Below are 22,786 nucleotides of genomic sequence, written 5' to 3'. Positions count from 1 at the left end.
CATCGTGGCGTTGGAGCCATCCAAACAAAACCTCGTGGCGTCTTTTTTTTCTTACGAATTTGCACAGTCAGTGGACATATTCTTGTTCATTGTCAAAATATTTCATATTTTCTTATTATGATGTTATGTTATTTCATCTTCTTACTTTAAGAAATTCAAATTTGCACAGTCAGTGGACACCACAATTATTGGTTGGTAATCACTATGGCCATTTTATATAATATTACCTATGTCCAAAATATAATACCTTTTGGCAGTTCAATTTGATATTTAAGAATATAGGAGATAGAATTTAATATTTCTATAAACGAAGACTTCCCTGTTGTTATCAACAATGTCAGATAGACTCCGGTATGGGAGCGGCAACGGTGACACGTCCGCGGCTCATTCTGATGGTGACAATGGTCGTTTGATGGTCCATGGACCTTGATGTAATTTTTATTACGATTGAGGTGCTTTGTATTTTCATTGAATCTTTACAGCAGGTCCGACCCTTTTCACAAAAAATAAACATATAATGTGTTATTCTTTCTTTGAAAAAAAACAAGATTTCTATTTGAGGAGAACATTGTAGCCAATGTTCAGCATGTAGTGGTATGCTCTTTATTGCCACCTAGGATCTGGCCTGAATTAATCATGTATATACAGAGTGTGGCGAGGCTAAGATCTACTTAACAAATTTCTGTACTTCGCTGGTGTCAACAAACTCATTTACTCCACTTGTCAACAAAAACCTGGAATTAGGAAGCAAACAATTTTACTCACTGTATCAAAAGAAAGTGAATACAATGACTTGTAGCTGTTGTGGATACCTTTCAAATAGATCCACTGCCATGGATCTGCAACCACCGGGAACACAAGACTGCAAGTTGAGTGCTATATTGGGGTTATGAACGCTTTGGCGAATGTGAACCCACCCAAGTGGCCTCTGAGACTCGTCATAGAACTTTGCTCTGCTTCCATCAATGAGAGATTTAGTTAAACATAGAGTTAGGAAGTTGAGTGGTCTTCATATACAGGACTTGCATTTTCGCAAATCAACCAGCGGCATACCTGTACATGTATGCGTCAACGTCGATTGGATGGTCGTTGTTGTCCACAAGGCATCCCTCATCAACCGAGCAGTCGCCACAATCATCCAGCACCCAGCCGCTAAGTTTCCCTTCCTAAACCATGTGGAGAAACAGATGTAAGACTACATCAGAAGAAGAATGTACGTAGACCTTCCGATTATTCGTTAGCTAGCTTCATCGATCATGCAGCAGTAGTAAACTGTTCTCGAGACGCACCTCGATGTATTTCTTGAAAGCCTCGACGGCTTCGATGCCCCGCTGTTTCGCGCTCTTGGGCTCGCCCACGATGTCCATCCTCAGCAGCACGGACTCGGCGGGCTCCTCGAGGTCCCGGATGAGGCCCCCGACCCCGCCCTCCAGCCCGGCCAGCCTCATCCGGACCATCTCGATGATGATCTTCACCACCATGTACGCGCCGTCGTCGAGGAAGTGGTTCTCCCTGAGCGCGCCGTGCCCGGTGGTCTCCATCATCACGTGCGTCTCCACGCCGTCTGCGTTGAGCTGCATGCCCTTGTCGATCACGTTGCGGTAACCGACGCGGTACAGGCAGTGCCGCCCGCCCCGCGCCTCGATGAACCGCGTGAGCCCGTCGCCCGCGCGCGCGTCCGTCACCACCGTCGTCCCGGGGTGCTCCGCCAGCACGATGGCGGAGATGAGCGCGATGAGGCGGTCCCCGTTGATGGCGGCGCCCGCGTCGTCCACCACGCCGCTGCGGTCCACGTCCGTGTCGAACACCACGCCGAGGTCGGCGCCGCGGGACAGCACCGCGCCGCGCGTGAGCGACATGGCCGTCGCGTCCTCCGGGTTGGGCATGTGGTTCGGGAACATGCCGTCCGGCTCCAGGTGCAGGCTGCCGGTCGTGTCGGCGCCCAGCTTCTCCAGCACGTCCCACGCGAAGAACCCGCCGCAGCCGTTGCCGGCGTTCACGATGACCTTGAAGCCCTCCAGCGGGGTGTCGTAGTGGGTCGGGTGGGCGACGCGCTCCTTGATGATGTCCCGGAGGTGCTGCGCGTAGGCGCTCATCAGGTCGACGCGCATGACCACCGGGGGCATGCCGAGGCCGCCGCCGCCGAGCCCCATCTTCCTCGCGACGTACTTGCGTGCCGCGCGGTCGCAGATCCCTTCGACCTCCACCGAGGATAGCCCGCCGCGCTTGGTGAAGAACTTGAGGCCGTTGCGGGTGTAGGGGAGATGCGACGCGGTCATCTGCGGAATGCCATTTCACCATTGGGTAAGATGTTTAAAAAATGCACCTTCTCCTCTCCGAATCTTTACACGCAGCAATGCAGGGAACTTAACACTTGGTGTCACTCACACAATGTTCCATTTGCTTCTTTTTCTAGGGAATGTTCAATTTGCTATGACCATAGAAAGCTATCTTGTCACCGTGGTAAACAGATGAACTAATTTCGGGCCGCGTTTTTTTTAATGCGTTGACCATGCAAAACATGGGCTGTTCTTCCTTAATTAGTTTGACTAAGCTGAGAACCACGATACCATTCACCATCACTGTAAACGTAAAAGAAACCAGGAGGACGGGGTAATTGAGTGCACCATAATGGACGCGTCGTAGCTGAAGCGAGGCAGTATGGTGCTCATGAAGCACGCCGGCGTGGTGGCGAGGCCCATGTCGAAGACGGCGCAGCCCGCCTTGGCCAGCCCCGCGAACAGCACCGCGCTGAGCCGCGACCCGGACAGCCGGGGGTCCCGACCAACGGACACCCGCAGCTGCTCCCCCTCCTCGCCCTCACGCTCCCGCCGCTGATCCCGCAGCCACTCCCCGAAGCTCTCGCCGATCACCTCGACGGCCAGCGGCGTGAGGTCCACGGCCCGGCCCTTCTCGCCTTCCAGCGCCACTCCGCGCACGTCCGGCCCGTTCTGCAGCCTACGGATCACGTCGCCGTCCTCGCCGCCCGCCGACGCCCCGAGTGTAGTGCTCTCCAGCTGCCCGCTGCCCGTCGCCGCGGGTCGGCCGCGGGAGCTCGCTGTGGCTCGTATCACCTGGCAGCACCTCCTCCTCCCACTCCACGCGCGAGGAGGTGGCCGGAGCGCGCCGCCCGGCCGCCTCGCGTGCTCGCATGGCTGCAGAGCGGCCGGAGGAGCGGCGATGGTAGCCATGGCAACGTGCTAGAATGCCGGTACCGGCAGTGCAGGTGACTCGACGAAATGGCACAGCACAATGGCGGGCGGTGCACGCAGGCGATTGGTATGTGATGCGCGCGTACTGGACTGGAGAAATATCTGCGGCAGGGCGTGCGGAAGGCAGCAGCTAGCTGGTGGCCGCATCGCCGGAGGGATATTCTGCACGTCGGGACGCGGCGGAGGCTGCGCGGACATGATAGACCGTGTGCGGTGGAGGCGCTGCCGTAACAGTTCTGTGGTGCTGCTGCCATCGAGCCTGCGAGCTGCGACGTACGTAACTGGCATGTGTTGCGAGTGTGACAAATGGCAGCTGGAGTGGCCAAAACTGAAAAGGACTTGCCGTGGTTTCAAGGATCGGTAGGTGCTGCCGCAGAGTCATATTGCGCGGTTCCGTGATGTACCCGTTGATCTGGGGCCATTCATTTGTTCTGAGATTCGTAAAACTGTATGGCCTGTTAGGAATCGTAGCATAATTTTAAAATTTTCCTACGCTCATCAAGATACATCTATGGAGTATACTAGCTACGAGGGGAAAGGAGTGCATCTACATATCCTTGTAGATCGCGAGCGGAAGCGTTCCAATGAACGTGGATGACGGAGTCGTACTCGCCGTGATCCAAATCACCGATGACCAAGTGCCGAACGGACGGCACCTCCGCGTTCAACACACGTACGGTGCAGCGACGTCTCCTCCTTCTTGATCCAGCAAGGGGGAAGGAGAGGTTGATGGAGATCCAGCAGCACGACGGCGTGGTGGTGGATGTAGCGGGATGCCGGCAGGGCTTCGCCGAGCTTCTACGCGAGAGAGGTGTAGCAGGGGAGGAGGGAGGCGCTCAAGGCTGTGTTGTTGCTGCCCTCCCTCCCCCCCTTTATATAGGCCCCCTGGGAGGGAGGGCGCCGGCCAAACCCCATCTAGGGTGGGGGGCGGCGGTCAAGGGGGTGCCTTGCCCCCCAAGGCAAGTGGGAAGCCCCCCCACCCTAGGGTTTCCAACCCTAGGCGCATGGGGGGAGGCCCATGGGGGGCGCCCAGCCCACTAGGGGCTGGTTCCCTTCCCACTTCAGCCCACGGGGCCCTTCGGGATAGGTGGCCCAACCCGGTGGTCCCGGTACAATACCGGTAACCCCCGAAACTTTTCCGGTGGCCGAAACTTGACTTCCTATATATAATTCTTCACCTCCGGACCATTCCGGAACTCCTCGTAACGTCCGGGATCTCATCCGGGACTCCGAACAACTTTCGGGTTTCCGCATACACATATCTCTACAACCCTAGCGTCACCGAACCTTAAGTGTGTAGACCCTACGGGTTCGGGAGACATGTAGACATGACTGAGACGCCTCTCCGGTCAATAACCAACAGCGGGATCTGGATACCCATGTTGGCTCCCACATGTTCCACGATGATCTCATCGGATGAACCACGATGTCGAGGATTCAATCAATCCCGTATGCAATTCCCTTTGTCAATCGGTATGTTACTTGCCCGAAATTCGATCATCGGTATCCCAATACCTTGTTCAATCTCGTTACCGGCAGGCCTCTTTACTCGTACCGCAATGCATGATCCCATGACTAACGCCTTAGTCACATAGAGCTCATTATGATGATGCATTACCGAGTGGGCCCAGAGATACCTCTCCGTCACACGGAGTGACAAATCCCAGTCTCGATCCGTGCCAACCCAACAGACACTTTCGGAGATACCCGTAGTGCACCTTTATAGTCACCCAGTTACGTTGTGACGTTTGGCACACCCAAAGCACTCCTATGGTATCCAGGAGTTGCACGATCTCATGGTCTAAGGATTAGATACCTGACATTGGAAAAGCTCTAGCAAACGAAACTACACGATCTTTTATGCTATGCTTAGGATTGGGTCTTGTCCATCACATCATTCTCCTAATGATGTGATCCCGTTATCAACGACATCCCATGTCCATAGTCAGGAAACCATGACTATCTGTTGATCAACGAGCTAGTCAACTAGAGGCTTACTAGGGACACGTTGTGGTCTATGTATTCACACATGTATTACGATTTTCGGACAATACAATTATATCATGAACAATAGACAATTACCATGAACAAAGAAATATAATAATAGCCATTTATTATTGCCTCTAGGGCATATTTCCAATAGTCTCCCACTTGCACTAGAGTCAATAATCTAGTTACATTGTGATGAATCGAACACCCATTGCGTCCTGGTGTTGATCATGTTTTGCTCTAGGGAGAGGTTTAGTCAACGGATCTGCTACATTCAGGTCCGTATGTACTTTACAAATATCTATGTCTCCATTTTGAACACTTTCACGAATGGAGTTGAAGCGACGCTTGATATGCCTGGTCTTCCTGTGAAACCTGGGCTCCTTTGCTAGGGCAATGGCTCCAGTGTTGTCACAGAAGAGAGTCATCGGGCCCGACGCATTGGGAATCACCCCTAGGTCGGTAATGAACTCCTTCATCCAGACTGCTTCCTGTGCTGCCTCCGAGGCTGCCATATACTCCGCTTCACATGTAGATCCCGCCACGACGCTTTGCTTGCAACTGCACCAGCTTACTGCTCCTCCATTCAAAATATACATGTATCCGGTTTGTGACTTCGAGTCATCCAGATCTGTGTCGAAGCTAGCGTCGACGTAACCCTTTACGACGAGCTCTTCGTCACCTCCATAAACGAGAAACATATCCTTAGTCCTCTTCAGGTACTTCAGGATATTCTTGACCGATGTCCAGTGTTCCATGCCGGGATTACTTTGGTACCTTCCTACCAAACTTACGGCAAGGTTTACATCAGGTCTGGTACACAGCATGGCATACATAATAGACCCTATGGCCGAGGCATAGGGGATGAAACTCATCTTTTCTATATCTTCTGCCGTGGTCGGGCATTGAGCTGTGCTCAATTGCACACCTTGAAATACAGGCAAGAACCCCTTCTTGGACTGATCCATATTGAACTTCTTCAATATCTTGTCAAGGTATGTACTTTGTGAAAGACCAATGAGGCGTCTTGATCTATCTCTATAGATCTTGATGCCTAATATATAAGCAGCTTCTCCAAGGTCCTTCATTGAAAAACATTTATTCAAATAGGCCTTTATACTTTCCACGAATTCTATATCATTTCCCATCAATAGTATGTCATCCACATATAATATGAGAAATGCTACAGAGCTCCCACTCACTTTCTTGTAAACACAGGCTTCTCCATAAGTCTGTGTAAACCCAAACGCTTTGATCATCTCATCAAAGCGAATGTTCCAACTCCGAGATGCTTGCACCAGCCCATAGATTGAGCGCTGGAGCTTGCATACTTTGTTAGCATTCTTAGGATCGACAAAACCTTCCGGCTGCATCATATACAACTCTTCCTTAAGGAAGCCGTTAAGGAATGCCGTTTTGACGTCCATCTGCCATATCTCATAATCATAGTATGCGGCAATTGCCAACATGATTCGGACGGACTTCAGCTTCGCTACGGGTGAGAAAGTCTCATCGTAGTCAACCCCTTGAACTTGTCGATAACCCTTAGCGACAAGTCGAGCTTTGTAGATGGTCACATTACCATCCGCGTCCGTCTTCTTCTTAAAGATCCATTTGTTTTCTATGGCTCGCCGATCATCGAGCAAGTCAGTCAAAGTCCATACTTCGTTTTCATACATGGATCCTATCTCGGATTTCATGGCTTCCAGCCATTTGTCGGAATCCGGGCCCGCCATCGCTTCTTCATAGTTCGAAGGTTCACCGTTGTCTAACAACATGATTTCTAGGACAGGGTTGCCGTACCACTCTGGTGCGGAACGTGTCCTTGTGGACCTACGAAGTTCAGTGGCAACTTGATCCGAAGCTTCATGATCATCATCATTAACTTCCTCCCCAGTCGGTGTAGGCACCGCAGGAACATCTTCCCGCGCTGCGCTACTTTCCGGCACGGAAGGGGTGACTATCACCTCATCAAGTTCCACTTTCCTCCCACTCAATTCTTTCGAGAGAAACTCCTTCTCCAGAAAGGACCCGTTCTTGGCCACGAAGATCTTGCCTTCGGATCTGAGATAGAAGGTATACCCAATAGTTTCCTTAGGGTATCCTATGAAGACGCATTTTTCCGACTTGGGTTCGAGCTTTTCAGGTTGAAGTTTCTTGACATAAGCATCGCATCCCCAAACTTTTAGAAATGACAGCTTAGGTTTCTTCCCAAACCATAATTCATACGGTGTCGTCTCAACGGATTTCGACGGAGCCCTATTTAAAGTGAATGCGGCAGTCTCTAAAGCATAGCCCCAAAATGAGAGCGGTAAATCGGTAAGAGACATCATAGATCGCACCATATCCAATAGAGTGCGATTACGACGTTCGGACACACCGTTTCTCTGAGGTGTTCCAGGCGGCGTGAGTTGTGAAACTATTCCACATTTCCTTAAGTGTGCACCAAACTCGTGACTTAAATATTCTCCACCACGATCTGATCGTAAGAATTTTATTCTCCTGTCACGTTGATTCTCAACCTCACTCTGAAATTCCTTGAACTTTTCAAAGGTTTCAGACTTGTGTTTCATTAAGTAGACATACCCATATCTACTTAAGTCATCAATGAGAGTGAGAACACAATGATATCCTCCGCGAGCCTCAACACTCATTGGACCGCACACATCGGTATGTATGATTTCCAATAAGTTGGTTGCTCGCTCCATTGTTCCGGAGAACAGAGTCTTGGTCATCTTACCCATGAGGCATGGTTCGCACGTGTCAAATGATTCGTAATCAAGAGACTCCAAAAGTCCATCTGCATGGAGCTTCTTCATGCGCTTGACACCAATGTGACAAGGCGGTAGTGCCACAAGTATGTGGGACTATCGTTATCAACTTTACATCTTTTGGTATTCACACTATAAACATGTGTAACATCACGTTCGAGATTCATCAAAAATAAACCATTGACCAGCGAGGCATGACCATAAAACATATCTCTCAAATAAATAGAACAACCATTATTCTCGGATTTAAATGAGTAGCCATCTCGAATTAAACGAGATCCAGATACAATGTTCATGCTCAAAGCTGGCACTAAATAACAATTATTGAGGTTCAAAACTAATCCCGTGGGTAGATGCAGAGGTAGCGTGCCGACGGCGATCACATCGACCTTGGAACCATTCCCGACGCGCATCGTCACCTCGTCCTTCGCCAGTCTCCGTTTATTCCGTAGTTCCTGTTTTGAGTTACAAATATGAGCAACCGCACCGGTATCAAATACCCAGGAGCTACTACGAGTACTGGTAAGGTACACATCAATTACATGTATATCACATATACCTTTGGTGTTGCCGGCCTTCTTTTCCGCTAAGTATTTGGGGCAGTTCCGCTTCCAGTGACCACTTCCCTTGCAATAAAAGCACTCAGTTTCAGGCTTGGGTCCATCTTTGACTTCTTCCCAGTAACTGGTTTACCGGGCGCGGCAACTCCCTTGTCGTCATTCTTGAAGTTCTTCTTACCCTTGCCCTTCTTGAACTTAGTGGTTTTATTCACCATCAACACTTGATGTTCTTTTCTGATTTCCACCTCCGCTGATTTCAGCATCGAATATACCTCAGGAATGGTCTTTTCCATCCCCTGCATATTGTAGTTCATCACAAAGCTCTTGAAGCTTGGTGGAAGCGACTGAAGGATTCTGTCAATGACCGCGTCATCCGGGAGATTAACTCCCAGCTGAGTCAAGCGGTTGTGCAACCCAGACATTCTGAGTATTTGCTCACTTACAGAACTATTTTCCTCCATTTTACAGCTGAAGAACTTGTCGGAGACTTCATATCTCTCGACCTGGGCATGAGCTTGGGAAACTAATTTCAGCTCCTCGAACATCTCATATGCTCCATGTTTCTCAAAACGCTTTTGGAGACCCGGTTCTAGGCTGTAAAGCATGCCGCACTGAACGAGGGAGTAATCATCAGCACGCTGCTGCCAAGCGTTCATAACGTCTTGGTTCTGTGGGATTGGTGCATCACCTAGCGGTGCTTCTAAGACATAATCTTTCTTGGCTACTATGAGGATGATCCTCAGGTTCCGGACCCAGTCCGTATAGTTGCTGCCATCATCTTTCAGCTTGGTTTTCTCTAGGAACGCATTGAAATTGAGGACAACGTTGGCCATTTGATCTACAAGACATAGTGTAAAGATTTTTAGACTAAGTTCATGATAATTAAGTTCATCTAATCAAATTATTTAATGAACTCCCACTCAGATAGACATCCCTCTAGTCATCTAAGTGAAACATGATCCGAGTTAACTAGGCCGTGTCCGATCATCACGTGAGACGGACTAGTCAAGATCGGTGAACATCTCCATGTTGATCGTATCTTCTATACGACTCATGCTCGACCTTTCGGTCCTCCGTGTTCCGAGGCCATGTCTGTACATGCTAGGCTCGTCAAGTCAACCTAAGTGTATTGCGTGTGTTCCGAGGCCATGTCTGTACATGCTAGGCTCGTCAACACCCGTTGTATTCGAACGTTAGAATCTATCACACCCGATCATCACGTGGTGCTTCGAAACAACGAACCTTCGCAACGGTGCACAGTTAGGGTGAACACTTTCTTGAAATTATTATAAGGGATCATCTTACTTACTACCGTCGTTCTAAGCAAATAAGATGCAAAAACATGATAAACATCACATGCAATCAAATAGTGACATGATATGGCCAATATCATTATGCTCCTTTGATCTCCATCTTCGGGGCACCATGATCATCTTCGTCACCGGCATGACACCATGATCTCCATCATCATGATCTCCATCATTGTGTCTTCATGAAGTCGTCACGCCAACGATTACTTCTACTTCTATGGCTAACGCGTTTAGCAACAAAGTAAAGTAATTTACATGGCGTTATTCAATGACACGCAGGTCATACAAAATAATAAAGACAACTCCTATGGCTCCTGCCGGTTGTCATACTCATCGACATGCAAGTCGTGATTCCTATTACAAGAATATGATCAATCTCATACATCACATATATCATTCATCACATCTTCTGGCCATATCACATCACATAGCACTTGCTGCAAAAACAAGTTAGACGTCCTCTAATTGTTGTTGCAAGTTTTTACGTGGCTTGTATAGGTTTCTAGCAAAAACGTTTCTTACCTACGTAAAACCACAACGTGATTTGCCAATTTCTATTTACCCTTCATAAGGACCCTTTTCATCGAATCCGTTCCGACTAAAGTAGGAGAGACAGACACCCGCTAGCCACCTTATGCAACTAGTGCATGTCAGTCGGTGGAACCTGTCTCACGTAAGCGTACGTGTAAGGTCGGTCCGGGCCGCTTCATCCTACAATACCGCCGAAACAAGATATGACTAGTAGCGGCAAGAAGAATTGGCAACATCAACGCCCACAACTGCTTTGTGTTCTACTCGTGCATAGTAACTACGCATAGGCCTGGCTCATGATGCCACTGTTGGGAATCGTAGCATAATTTTAAAATTTTCCTACGCTCACCAAGATACATCTATGGAGTATACTAGCTACGAGGGGAAAGGAGTGCATCTACATACCCTTGTAGATCGCGAGCGGAAGCGTTCCAATGAACGTGGAAGACGGAGTCGTACTCGCCGTGATCCAAATCACCGATGACCAAGTGCCGAACGGACGGCACCTCCGCGTTCAACACACGTACGGTGCAGCGACGTCTCCTCCTTCTTGATCCAGCAAGGGGGAAGGAGAGGTTGATGGAGATCCAGCAGCACGACGACGTGGTGGTGGATGTAGCGGGATGCCGGCAGGGCTTCGCCGAGCTTCTACGAGAGAGAGGTGTAGCAGGGGAGGAGGGAGGCGCCCAAGGCTGTGTTGTTGCTGCCCTCCCTCCCCCCCTTTATATAGGCCCCCTGGGAGGGGGGGCGCCGGCCAAACCCCATCTAGGGTGGGGGGCGGCGGCCAAGGGGGTGCCTTGCCCCCCAAGGCAAGTGGGAAGCCCCCCCACCCTAGGGTTTCCAACCCTAGGCGCATGGGGGGAGGCCCATGGGGGGGCGCCCAGCCCACTAGGGGCTAGTTCCCTTCCCACTTCAGCCCACGGGGCCCTCCGGGATAGGTGGCCCCACCCGGTGGACCCCCGGGACCTTTCCGGTGGTCCCGGTACAATACCGGTAACCCCCGAAACTTTCCCGGTGGCCGAAACTTGACTTCCTATATATAATTCTTCACCTCCGGACCATTCCGGAACTCCTCGTAACATCCGGGATCTCATCCGGGACTCCGAACAACTTTCGGGTTTCCGCATACACATATCTCTACAACCCTAGCGTCACCGAACCTTAAGTGTGTAGACCCTACGGGTTCGGGAGACATGTAGACATGACCGAGACGCCTCTCCGGTCAATAACCAACAGTGGGATCTGGATACCCATGTTGGCTCCCACATGTTCCACGATGATCTCATCGGATGAACCACGATGTCGAGGATTCAATCAATCCCGTATGCAATTCCCTTTGTCAATCGGTATGTTACTTGCCCGAGATTCGATCGTCGGTATCCCAATACCTTGTTCAATCTCGTTACCGGTAAGCCTCTTTACTCGTACCGCAATGCATGATCCCGTGACTAACGCCTTAGTCACATAGAGCTCATTATGATGATGCATTACCGAGTGGGCCCAGAGATACCTCTCCGTCACACGGAGTGACAAATCCCAGTCTCGATCCGTGCCAACCCAACAGACACTTTCGGAGATACCCGTAGTGCACCTTTATAGTCACCCAGTTACGTTGTGACGTTTGGCACACCCAAAGCACTCCTACGGTATCCGGGAGTTGCACGATCTCATGGTCTAAGGAATAGATACCTGACATTGGAAAAGCTCTAGCAAACAAAACTACACGATCTTTTATGCTATGCTTAGGATTGGGTCTTGTCCATCACATCATTCTCCTAATGATGTGATCCCGTTATCAACGACATCCCATGTCCATAGTCAGGAAACCATGACTATCTGTTGATCAACGAGCTAGTCAACTAGAGGCTTACTAGGGACACGTTGTGGTCTATGTATTCACACATGTATTACGATTTCCGGACAATACAATTATAGCATGAACAATACACAATTACCATGAACAAAGAAATATAATAATAACCATTTATTATTGCCTCTAGGGCATATTTCCAACATGGCCCACCTAAATGTATAGCACTAGTATATTTTTTGTACTCTCTCTGTTCATTTTTATAAGACCTTGAAGACATTTCAAACAATGTGCAAAACAATTCATTTTGAGTTGTCTGAAACGACTTACAAAAGTGAACGGAGGAAGTATCTTTATTTTTAGTCAAATATGTGGCATCGTAATGGACTCCGAAGTACATCTTTATCAGGGACGGTATGCATGCAAGTTTCTCCTCTCACTCTACACGCGGAACAAATCCATAGACTTTATTTCCTCTTAGAGAATTTAAATCAACCATATCTTTTAAACTAGAGTCGTTTTTGAATTTCTTTTATATATTTGGACTCCTGGCATCAAGAACTTTAGAACTAGACCAATTTTTGTTACATTTCAAACACATTTAATTTTCGACGTTTCACATTTCATATGTGAAATAACCCCATTTCACTAGAAAAATCTGAAACAAACCTATTAAACTCAAATGACCACTTGTGAAACTCATTATTTGGAAGTGTGCAACATTTTTATTTCAAAAGATTAAAATAAGTTATTTCATAAATGTGCAATTGAAATAGATGTGATTTTTGTGAAACAAGCCAGTGAAAAGTGAAATGTATGTTCTGAAAGTGAAAAATAATATGAAATCGAATTGTTAACTTGTGAAACTGATCATTTCCAAATGTGTAACAATTTATTTCAGAAGAGTGAAACATATCATTTCAAACATGTGCAATTGAAATATATGTGTTTTTTGTGAAACAAGCCCGTGGAAAGTGAAATTCATGTTCTGAAAGTGAAAACAATATGAAACTAAAATGTTAACTTGTGAAACCGATTATTTCGAAATGTGCAACAATTTATTTCTAGAGTGTGAAACATGTTATTTTTAAAAAAATGTGCAATTGTAATATATGTGATTATTGTGAAACAAGCTAGTGAAAAGTAAAATGTAGGTTCTGAAAGTGAAAAACAATATGAACTGAAATGTCAACTTCTGAAACCGTTCATTTCCGAATGTGAAACGATTTATTTTAAAATAGTGATATATGTTCTTTCAAAACTGTGCATTTGAAGTAGATATGATTTATCTGAAACAAGCCAGTGAAAAGTGAAATGTAAGTTCTGAATGTGAAAAACAACACAAAACTGAAATGTGAACTTGTGAAACTGATTGAAATCATTTTATTCATAAGATTTTAAGCGGGTGAAATATGCGAAATGTGTTTCATGAATTTTAACTTATTTAAAATGTATCCAAAATCGGTCTTGTTTTAAAGGCCTTTGTGACATGAGTTCAAATATATAAAAAGTTTTGAAATCGGAAGTTTGGTTTAACAGATATGAATGATTTTAAGTTAGCAAAGGTGAAATAAATGTATGAATCAGTTTGAGAGAGAGAGAAGAGAGGGAATGGATAGCGCATGCATGCAAGACTCTGTGTCATCTGCCCAGAAGCTGACTTTGATAGAACCCGTGTACCCTGCTTGCATGTTGTATAGTTATGTATTCCCAAAACACAATGTTTCGCTTTTAGTACTGCACAGTCCTGCACTAATCTTCAGAACGCAGTGAGCGGCTCAAGATCTGCCGGTACATCGCGGAACCGCTGAATTTTACATTTAGTAGGTGTTGCATATACGAGAGCGAACTTTGAGTTTTTGACACGGGCCAACTAAACACGGACATTTTTTACAACCTAACCCTGCCAATTTACTGGTGTTCCTTGCCTGAACCCTCATCAATTCATACTTTTGGAAGTAGAATAGAGGTTGATTTGTACGTTGATGATTATTGATAGTTTTTTTCTCTAAAAAGGAAGCTTGATACTTCTCCATTTGTTTCCCTTCCTTTACCTGAGCAAACGAGCCAGGACAAACGTGTAATTGAATTGGTCCAAAATGGTGTAACATGTGTACATGTTTTTTTATTTTTGCAAAAATGACTCAAGATCTCTTATAAAAAATCATGAGAAGTACAAAGCACCCCCAAACATAATTATAATAACCACCGAACAATCACTATCACCGTCAGAATGAGCCGGTGATACAACGTCGTCGCTGCTCTACTACCGGAGCCAGCATGACCTTGTTGATGATAGCATGAATTTTTTTGTACATGTGCCCTTAAGTCGTTGTTGAAACTGTCCACTGCGCGCGCATGCCGAGAAATCATAACCTGGCTGCCCCAAGGAAACAACAATAAACTACAACAGAGCTCCGTCCAAATGGACGAACTCAAGGAGGAATGGAGCCGGAAGACCAGCTAAAAAAAGCCGCCATCCGTCCGAGTACAACCCTTGCGATGACTAAAATAAAACTAACCTAATACGGGGGCAAATTGATGGGGTCACCGTCTGGATGGAAAGAGTTTACCCTAAACGCGGCTTACGAGGGGAAGGGAGAAAAACTTGGGATGTACCTATCATGTTGTTAATTTTAATGTGATGTTTCTTTTCGGCGAAAAGTAACGGGCGTTACATTTTATTGACGACGAAGAACACATTACAAAGCTTAAATTGGACTCGTAACACACAACAGTACAACAATGACATCACACCACAACAAACCCCCACCCTAGGATACTAGGAATCTCGGCTTCAACGATCATGAAGGAAAGGGGATCTTCGGGTTCCATCATCATTTGACCAAGTAAGGTGGATGCCTTTAGCATTAGTCGTGTGATTGCCCCCGACAGTACAATAACCCTCAAAGAGAGAAAGCCGTGTCATAAGCTAACAAGGTAATCCAAGGAGGGTCACTACTCGCTAAGCCGATTTCAAATGAAAACTGCAGGCAATCCCACCACATGACCAACAACTTGGATCTATATTTTTGTATTTTAATTATGCTTTTTTACATATGCTTATACATCTGTATATGAATCTTCAGCAATATATATTTGTACTTTTTAGCGTCCAATAAGTATGAATATGTGGTGTGTAGAAAAACAAATATCAAAATGACCTCGTGAACTCAAAAAAGGCTTGCGTTTTTTTTTTTGCGAAAATTCGTCTTCTTGTTGTTTTTGAGCCAGAATTTTGTCTTTCTGTGTAGTATATATATATTTCCGGTGCGGATTTTTGGAACGTAGGTTTAGGCACACCCGAATTTTAAGAACTTTGTCGGAAAAAGCACTGTCTAGTGTATCACTCACGTGTAAAATTTCGGGTCTAATATATCACTCACGTGTAAAGTTTCGCGATAAGGTGATCTTTTTGAGGAAAATTTTGATCTATTCATCTTCAATGATGATAATACAACAAACATCGGAAAAAAATTACATCCAGATTAGTAGATCATCTAGCGAGGACTACAAACACTGAAGCGAACCGAAGGCGCGCCGCCATCATCCCCCCTCCATCGCCGCAGCCGGGCACAACTTGTTGTAGTCGACAGTTTGGAAGTCGTCGTACTAAGGCCTCATAGGACTAACACACGAGAACAGTAACCACCGTTGATGAAGAAAGTTTAGATCGGAAAGATCCAACCTGAAGACACATAAACAAAGATGAACAAAGACCGAATCCGAGCAGATCCACCAAAGACAACCATCGACTGAATCCTGTGAGATCCACCGGAGACACACCTCCACACGCCATCCGACGATGCTAGACACACCTCCACACGCCAACCTGGCCGCCTTTTCTTTGGAAGAGAGACCTTCAGATCGTAGCAGATCTATTGACAAAATGGCCTTTATTGTGTTGTTGGTAAAAAAGACAAAATTGCAACAACAAACTGTGTGAATAGTAAGCTTAATATAGTAGTATCAGTTTTGTTTTTCTTTTCTTCATAATACCACGGAAATCATTTTGTCATGAAACTTTGTACGTGAGTGATATGCTAGACAATGCTTGTTCTGACAAAGTTCATTTTTTCTTTACTATTTATTTTTTTAAATTCGGGTGTGCCTAAAACCATTTTCCTTTGTGTATTTTCGATATATTTCGTCTTATTTAGTGAAATTTTGCTGATACCTAGAGAATCTCCATAATAATCCGTAGAAGAAAAAATCGCAGGGCGTTAATACGCCGGCGCCGCCGCCGCCGCTGACAGTCAGATCGGAGTCTCGCGCAACGGCACAAGGGAGAACAGCCGGAGCCGTGCCTCTCCCTGTATCCGAGAGGATGATGACGCGAGGGCAGCGGCGGCGCTTGGGCCTCGCCGATCCACCGGTTCCTTGCGCCGGATCTGGCCACCCGAGGAAGCGACCGCGTCAGGGTCTGCGCCGCTGTACCGCCGCGCGTCTCCCCGGTCATGAGCCCCGCTCCTCCACCGACGGCGCGCGTCGCACCGGCCATCCGGAGGAAGAGACCGAATGGAGGGACTGGGCGAATCTGACGACCTCGCTCGCCGACGACGTCGCCGTCCGGCTGCTCTCCCACAACGTGTCGGAGTATCTCCGCTTCAGAGCCGTGTGCAAGCCCTGGCGCTCGGCCACCGAGGACCCGCGAGCGCACGGCGTTCTGGATAGCCGGTTCCGCCCCCACGGTTGGTTCCCGCTGCCCAACCGAGGGGAGCCCCCGTCGCGCCGACGCCTCGTCCACGCAACCGCCAGGGCCCGCGTCAGAGTCCACCACCAGATATTCTCCACCAGCCACCTCCTCAGCGTGGCCGACGGCCTCCTCGTCATGTGCGACGAGGCAACCAGCACCGTCCGCCTCCTTCACCCGTTCACCGGCGCGCTCGCCGAGTTCCCCGACATCACCGACGTGCGGCCACACGAGGGCGCGGAGCCGGGCGCCCGCCTCGGCATGGACGCCTTCAAGGCCCGCTTCCCTGGCCTCCGCGTTGACCTGGACGCCCACCTCGCCACGGGCGACTACAAGTCCGGCTACCCCGCCGAGGGCACGGTCATGGACTTCGCCAACATCGACGACTCCACCTCCCCGCCGACTCTCCAGCTCTGCGTGAAAAATGGGAAGTGGCTCGTCATCTCCGCCAAGCCTGGCGATGAGCACTGGGTGTCCCTGAGCAGCGTACGGGTCATGTTACAATGCGCTCTACTTAGGCTGGTCACAAAAAGTAATTTCGATTAGACTAGTAACGTGCATAGGCATAAGCTTACTACCTTTATATAGAGCAGTAACATACATGCGGTGTCACGTAAGTCTTCATTTTTAGATATAGTCTCATTTTATTTGGAGTGCGTTATATTACTCTAACACGTTAGTTATGTTAGAGTAGTGCTATGCACAAGATGCTTTGCAGGATTTCTGCACGAGAGTGCGGATCAGCCTGTCCATGCATATGACCAAGACGGCTGGATCGGCCATTGTGCAGCTGTCGTGCAAGCTGGATCGGCCATTGTGCAGCTGTCGTGCAAGCTGCATCGTCCGCCCAGCAATTTCGTTATGTTATCAGAAACACATATCTTCTCGTTAAATACTTGTCACATAAATAAATTTATCTCGGGATGCATCATGTTACTAGCTAAGTTACTCTCCTCGAAGTGCCAAAGTAAAGCCTAGTAAAGTGAAGAAGTAGTGGGGCTCGATTACCGAATAACACTTTAATGTTACTATCACTGTCCGGATTTATTAGTCCCCTTATATTTCAATCAGACTTTGACCTTCTATTTAACTATCAAAATATAAGTTGTATGCTAAAAAATAGTATCACTGAAAACCTCTTTTGAATATGAATTCAATAATATAAGTTTTGCGGCATATGACTTATATTTTATTAGTCAAATCTACTGACAAAATTTACCATAGAATACGAAGAGAACTAATAAACCCGGAAGGATGTAGTACTTCTGTCTCCCCACGTCCCGGATGAGCGTTATCGAGTGCCATTTTGCGACAACATTAGTTCAGTTTATTTTTATGCGTGTTTTGTAGCTTTTTTTTTTGACTCTCTATTCCCAATAATTTATTGTGTGTTTTTTCTTCGAATTTTGTTGTAATTAGTTGGCAGCACATGGCCTATGGGATGTAATTGCTTGGTTGATCTTTTGGTAAAAACAAAACCTTCCTAAGTTTCGAACAAAGGGAGACTTCAAAAAAAAATGTGGGAAAATAAGGTCAATAATGAAATGGATGTATTTCTCTTGCACGCCGCGAGCTGTTGTGTGAAAAAGGACTATCTGAGGCAATATGCATCTGGCAGAGCCCTTGTATTAGAGGAAGTGAGGAACACCTGACCTGCGTAGGCTTTATTAAAAGAATGATTAAGAGTATATACATATCACATTGTCTGTACGATCATCAGCCATATTTTGTTGACATAGGGAATAACATTCTTTTATTAGCTCTGAGAATTACCTTGCATGGCATTTCTGGTCTTATTATAAAGCATGCGTCACAAACAGTTTAACTGAATGTAAATGGGCCTGGACTGTACAAAAAATGAAGCGAACAGAGTTGTACGTTCTTTTATTCACACAAAAGTTGTAGTATGTGATACTAAGTGATAACCATGACCTTGATATGCTAGAAATGCGTTGATAACCTCCTTGACAGAATGCACTGAGCGATAACTTCCGTGACCTATCGTCAGTCTCTTACAGTCTTATTGTACTAGCTAAAGTTAGTTGATAACATGCTATCTAGCTGCTTTAACATTGAGGGGCAAGTATTATATGCCAAAAGCAGCTTGGAACCACTAGTATGACACTACACCGAATTATCCTCGTCGTCTTCACTGTTTTCCAGAACATGTGCAAGGGAATTGGCTTGCAACTTCTTAAACTGGCCTATGAAGTCTGTTGCTTCTGAAATGAGAGCATTCTTTGCAGCCTTCACACTACCAGCTCGCTGCTCCGAAAGAGGCCTCTCAGGATCAGTTGCATTGGTGCCAGCAGCCTTCTTACGAGGCTTTTTTGCGCCTTCTCTTCGGGTCAACTGATTAATATACTTCTCGTGCAAAACAGTATTCTTTAGAGGCTTCAGTACTGGTGGACTCGGTTCAGCATGCTTAGTTTTCAACCTTGACAACGGTCTCTTACGTGCTGAAGAACTCACGCTGTACTTGTGAAGGGAAAAGGACTTTAGATAATTGTCAGGGGTCCCAGGAGAATCGTCAAGAGGAATGTTCAATTGTAAAGCAGATGGTGAAGTCTCAAATATAGAGAAGTGATCAGCCTCTTGAGCTTGGTCAATGAGGGAATGCTTCTTTAGCAAGTGTCTCACTGTCTTCTGTGCTAATTGGCTCTTTTGTTTGGCAGTCCTTGGTCTTCCGGCTAGAGGTTCCAAGAGGTTTGGAAATTTTGGATCAGACAATGTGAAATGTGCTAGAGGAGAGAACTGTGTTTTACTTCGAGGACGAGGGGCAATTGGAGTGGGCGTTGAGAGGTCAGCATGAACTCTATTGAAGCAGTCTTCGGCAGATTTGCCTGGCACCTGAAAGGATGTGTATCAATTTGCTGAACTAACAAAAATGATAAAGGAACAAGTCTCTAGAAAAATGCTGAGTAATCTATAGGACATACTACTGAGTACTGAAGTATAATAGATTGTCAAAGCAGTGACATGTTGAATATGACATGTGGTAAGCATCACTATAAATGGCTGAAATCAATTCCATGTGAGACTACTAAAAGAGCAGCACCAAAATATCAGCAATCTAAGCTCACAGTACTATCTTTTTTGAACCTGAGCTCAAAGTATTATGTTTTTACATGTATCATGTAACTCGCAACATTAATTGATGACCACTTCACATCCATGTTGGTGTCAACATGTGATGAGAGGATCACTCACATGTGCACTACAAATAATAAACAGACAACATTCCGTTGATTTGCTTTCCCTTCAATGCAAGAAATAATAAAAAAAAAATACAGCATGAAATGTTATGTTTCACTATGACTACTAATCAACTCTTGTAAATATTACCAGTTCTACACATTCCCAGAAAACGCTCTCTACAATTTTTCTTTTCTCAAATACGCACCTAAGTATGCATCATCTCGTATTAGAAGAAAACATCCAAATGACATCAAACTTGAAGCCTATAAACAAAAGCAGAAAAGAAAGCCAAAAATGAAAGAAAACAGCAGTCCACAGACTATACAACTATCCTACTGCTACTATTTATTTATTTTTGAAACAAGATCCTACAGCTACTATTTGGCTTATTCATCGTTCAGACACTACTGGTATGTTGACTCTGGAAGTATTTTTAACATGTTCAACTCTAGGCTACCCCAACTTGTTTGGGACTGTCTGAAAGGCTTTGTTGTTGTTGTTGTTGTTGTTGTTGTTGTTGTTATTGGACATTTAGTGTTGTACGTGATTTATGTTGACTGCTTAACAAAAGGAAATCAAAAAAACAATGCAGTGGAATATCAGAGTCTAGCAGCAAGTCCCATGAATAATTCGTGCCCATTTATGGCGATTTTTAAGCTGGAAACCCCATTCCAGCATTCTCATGTTTATTATTATGCTTTCTTAAGGCAACTTGCGCAACTAGATATCAAACAGCTCTTGCAACAACAACGATAAGATCAAACCACTAAAGAAACAAAATCAAGGATTGGAAATACCATTTTAGAAACTTTCTTCCAGAAATGTGGGGATGGTCGAGCAGTGAAGTAAGCCTGGCGCAATATAGTGTCCTGCTCTTCTGTCCATTCATCTGACGCACAACATTGTTGCTGTACCCCTTCTTTAATCCCACTTAGCTCTTCACTGCATTCCTTGGTGTTCATCAGTGTATCATCACCAATTTTAGACTGCACTATGGAAGAAGGATTATTTTCACTCTTCTTGTGGATGATGTTTCTGGGTTCAGTGATGGGTACAATTTCTTGACAATCAGATTTGTGCTCCTGGTGAGTTTGCTTCCTTGATGCCTGCTTTCTTCCGGTGCCTCTCTTCCTCTTTCCTGTCAGCTCCTCACCACGACTGGGCTTTGGCTCTTGCATCTCACTCTTTTTGTAAGATGCATCTGCAGGCTTTCTCCTGGCAGGAGCATCTTGGGAATCTTCATACACTGTCTGGAGCTTATTGTGTTTTTCCATCCTTGCAGAAGCTTTTACTGCAGCAATTCTCTGGCTACTCCTTGGTGGATTCTCTAGTTTTTTGTCTTTCTTAACAGCATTTTGATTTTGAGTCTTGCTATTATGGGGAATGTCGCGGGGATTTGGTGTGAACGGCAGCAGTTTGTGGTGACTTTGCTTCTCCACCAAGGGCTTGCTCACACTCTTATCACCTCGTTGGAACCGTGTAGATCTCTGAACAGGCGTAATCGCCCATTGGTTACCCCTGACTTCGCATTCCTGCAACAGAAGGTAGGTAGAACTTAAAACACTGTTGCCGCAAGCTATGCCACTAAAAGGTCCGACCAGAATCATCCAATGATAAACTATGATATTTGTAATCAAGTGCCAACCGTGAAACGGATGAAGCAGCTCAGTCAGCAAGCATATTAGATTATTAGTATGATGATCGGACAGGCATGAAATGGATAAAATCAAGAGGCGGGTGGCATATAAAACATACGAGTAAGAAACTAATCTTTGTTTTGGGGGGTGGAAGAAACTAATCTGTTGTTGGATAAGTAGAATCTAGGGAATAGAGCAAGATTGTACTTGGTAGCATGACATACTGGAATATGTTAAACCATTGATAGTTGGTTGTTGCCACGGAATCCCCAGAAATCAAGAAATGGTGACAAATTTTGGGAAGAAAACTGGGTACTGAAGAAAGATCTAAACAGGGTGGCCAAATCTCCTTCTCAGGCAACTACAATGCGCTGAAGAGGAGAAACTACGCGCATGCGCATAACACCCCGCGCCCCCAAATCGAAGCCAATATCTGCAACCAAGAAGAGATTTGCCCCCTATACCTCGTCCGCCTCGTCGAGCACAATAGGGTGCTCCGGATCCCGGCCGGTAAGCCGCGCCGACCGGCGTGGGAGAGCCTTCGGAGGTCGTCCCTCAGCTCCGCCGCTCTCGCCGCGGGTGCATCGGCTTCTCCCCGGGGTTGTGGGGGCGGCCAGCTTCTTGAACTTGCAGGCCTCCGCGTCCTCGTCCCGGTTCCTGGATCGGGACTGGATCCACGGAGAGGGGGAGCTGAGCGGAGTCGCGTGGCGCGAGCGCAGCCGCCCCTTCCACGGCGTCCCGCCGGCCGCCGGGGTGGAGGGTTCCTGCTTCTTTACCATGTTTGTTGGCTGGAGAAAGGAGAAGGAGAAGAAGGGGATCGATTGCTGGAGAGGCTGGAGTTTGGAATGAACGGGAGGGGATTTTGAATGGGAGAGAGGTGGAATGGGGGCGGTCATCCTCGACCCTGGGCCGAATGGGCCAGGCTTGGGGTGAGTGTTTGCTGGGCTCGGTACCGGAGATAGCTAGGCTTTCTGGGAGCTCATTCCGGGCCGGCCATGCTTCAGGTCAAGAGAATTAATATGACAAGTCATCTAACTTCGGCTACATTGGATCATGGGCCCATATTAGTAAAGTT

General features: G+C 46.7%; 2 protein-coding genes across 2 annotated transcripts; both read right to left on the bottom strand.

Annotated features, from left to right (window-relative positions):
- Window positions 1–494: 494 nt before the first annotated feature.
- On the bottom strand, window positions 495–3,532 carry LOC109784095 (uncharacterized). Its single transcript, XM_020342693.4, has 5 exons — window positions 2,628–3,532; window positions 1,290–2,279; window positions 1,054–1,166; window positions 813–953; window positions 495–734 (listed from the first exon to the last, which is right to left on the bottom strand). Exons 1-5 carry the CDS (start codon window positions 3,189–3,191, stop codon window positions 668–670), a joined length of 1,875 nt encoding a protein of 624 aa, XP_020198282.1. The 5' UTR covers window positions 3,192–3,532; the 3' UTR covers window positions 495–667.
- Window positions 3,533–18,734: 15,202 nt separating this feature from the next.
- On the bottom strand, window positions 18,735–22,562 carry LOC109784096 (uncharacterized). The gene is made up of 3 exons (XM_020342694.4): window positions 22,176–22,562; window positions 20,872–21,606; window positions 18,735–19,726 (listed from the first exon to the last, which is right to left on the bottom strand). The coding sequence occupies exons 1-3, from the start codon at window positions 22,488–22,490 to the stop codon at window positions 19,001–19,003; spliced, it is 1,776 nt and encodes a 591-aa protein (XP_020198283.1). The 5' UTR covers window positions 22,491–22,562; the 3' UTR covers window positions 18,735–19,000.
- Between the last annotated feature and the right edge of the window lie 224 nt (window positions 22,563–22,786).

Source organism: Aegilops tauschii, chromosome 7 (genome assembly GCF_002575655.3).
Source record: "Aegilops tauschii subsp. strangulata cultivar AL8/78 chromosome 7, Aet v6.0, whole genome shotgun sequence".
Taxonomy (NCBI): Eukaryota; Viridiplantae; Streptophyta; class Magnoliopsida; order Poales; family Poaceae; genus Aegilops; species Aegilops tauschii.
Note: the sequence above shows the minus strand (reverse complement) of the source record. Positions and strands in the feature narration are given on the sequence as shown.

Coding starts and splice junctions, on each gene's coding strand:
- LOC109784095 (XM_020342693.4), bottom strand. CDS start 3,191: ATGGCTACCATCGCCGCTCCTCCGGCCGCTCTGCAGCCATGCGAGCAC. Junction 1,167..1,289: donor CTTTCAAGAAATACATCGAG/GTGCGTCTCGAG, acceptor CACATGGTTTAG/GAAGGGAAACTTAGCGGCTG. Junction 735..812: donor GCAGTGGATCTATTTGAAAG/GTATCCACAACA, acceptor TCCTAATTCCAG/GTTTTTGTTGACAAGTGGAG.
- LOC109784096 (XM_020342694.4), bottom strand. CDS start 22,490: ATGGTAAAGAAGCAGGAACCCTCCACCCCGGCGGCCGGCGGGACGCCG. Junction 21,607..22,175: donor TGCTCGACGAGGCGGACGAG/GTATAGGGGGCA, acceptor CTTCTGTTGCAG/GAATGCGAAGTCAGGGGTAA. Junction 19,727..20,871: donor GGAAGAAAGTTTCTAAAATG/GTATTTCCAATC, acceptor ACATCCTTTCAG/GTGCCAGGCAAATCTGCCGA.